At 38.3% G+C, this 1,758-nt stretch overlaps 1 protein-coding gene across 1 annotated transcript in view; it reads left to right on the forward strand.

Annotated features, from left to right (window-relative positions):
- The window catches only part of LOC104469104, a 29,578-nt gene extending 28,452 nt beyond the window's left edge, over positions 1-1,126 (forward strand). Inside the window, 4 exon segments of the mRNA XM_010083472.1 lie at positions 1-64; positions 288-499; positions 735-817; positions 1,029-1,126. The exon segment at positions 1-64 is cut by the window's left edge and continues 29 nt beyond it. Of these exon segments, the coding sequence (XP_010081774.1) occupies positions 1-64; positions 288-499; positions 735-817; positions 1,029-1,126 (457 nt within the window).
- The last annotated feature ends 632 nt before the right edge of the window (positions 1,127-1,758 follow it).

Genomic DNA, 1,758 nt, shown 5'->3' on the forward strand with positions numbered 1-1,758 from the left:
GATCACAGATTTAAAACGGACGCTTCAGAGCTTGGAAATTGAACTACAGTCTCAGCTGGCCATGGTACGTTCTCAGGAAGCTGCTAACCACTCAGAGTAAACAGCTAAACTTCCATGTTCACTCTCAGTGAAGCACCAAAGGCCAGTTTTCAAACTGGTATTTCAAGAAAAAAATTAAAATCTGGAAGTAACGAGGCTATACTTATTAAACTATTTCAGTTGGTTTTGTCTTTGTGAAGATTTTTTTTTTCCTCAATCAGAGATTATTTAATACCCTTCTTCCACAGAAAAAATCCCTTGAAGACACTCTAGCAGAAACAGAAGGAGGTTACTGCGCTCAGCTTTCACAAATGCAACTTCAAATTGGGAACCTGGAGTCCCAGCTGTTTCAGGTCCGGGCTGACATGGAGCGCCAGAACGCGGAGTATCAACAACTTCTAGACATCAAGACTCGCCTGGAAATGGAGATTGAAACCTATCGTCGCTTGCTGGACGGCGAGTTTGCGTAAGTGACGCATTTACACAGAATATCTCCTTTTCTGGAGAAAAAAAAGGAGGTAAAAACAAGTGGTGCCTTCAGCAGAAGACAGCAAGGTACATACAATGATTCTGAAATAGCACAGAGACGCTCCACCTGAGGAGCATGACCCGTCCTGCTCAGCATTTAAAATACCCCGCTATCTCCTATCCTGACAAACGTCCTGCAGTACTGCTTCTCTCTGCTTCACTTTTAGGAGCACAGGACAGGGGGTGACATTTGAAAGCTCATCCTTGACAGGGTCCAAATCACAAACACAGTCACTGGATTCTTCTCAGGGTAGGTAGAACTTGACTGAATAAAATTTTGTTTGTAAAGTCCTTCTTCTAAATAAAATAATACCTGCTATTCTGTTTAACTGCACCATAGAGTTCATCATAACAAGAAGCCAGCTTGAAAGGAAAGCTGTAACTGTTCATGTACGGGTGCTGCTCTGTTTATGATTTTTAACACTTTGATAAACATTTTTTGTTTTGTTTATTATGTTTAGATCCCACCAAAACTAGAAAGATCAAGACAATCGTTGAAGAAGTGGTAGATGGAAAAGTTGTTGCATCCCACGTTAAGGAAGTTGAAGAGAAGATTTAAGGCACAACCTGATACTGCAAGGGATCTGTTCATTGCATGTTTCTTTCAAAGCCAAAACAGATATATAATTGGGTTCTTTTGTATGAAGTGATAAAAATAGATTGGCTTTTTACTAAGCTTCTCTAACATAAACCAAAGTCTGCATTTTCATTCTTAGCAGTCACGCAATACATTTTCTGCTTCAGTCTGCTGGTATTACATGTATTATTTTCATGGTGTTCTTTAAATATATCAATTCTTTGTTCAGTAACTAGAAACATGGTGCACATATTAGGCATTTAATTAGATATGCTTTTCTATAATTTTTAGTAATTAATAGATAAAGTAATTTTGCTATTCTAACATCATTTTCCAGTTTTCTTGACTAATAAAAAGGACTCAACAGGCTTTAAGATATTAGTGTCCCTTTATTCTTCGGCTGGGACTGTTGCTCCTCATCCGTATTTGCCATTTTATTGGGTATTTTGCTTTACCATACGCTATGTGTGTGCTATAGTACTCCCCACTAATTTCAATAAATTAATCCAATGACAGAACACATACATGTTAAAAAATACGTTTAAACGTGGGGTTAAAGGAATACTTGCTAACTTGTAATTTAAAGCATGCATCCCAGGGTCCTGAAGGAGCTG

This window comes from Pterocles gutturalis, unplaced genomic scaffold, assembly GCF_000699245.1.
Source record: "Pterocles gutturalis isolate BGI_N339 unplaced genomic scaffold, ASM69924v1 scaffold42520, whole genome shotgun sequence".
NCBI lineage: Eukaryota > Metazoa > Chordata > Aves > Pterocliformes > Pteroclidae > Pterocles > Pterocles gutturalis.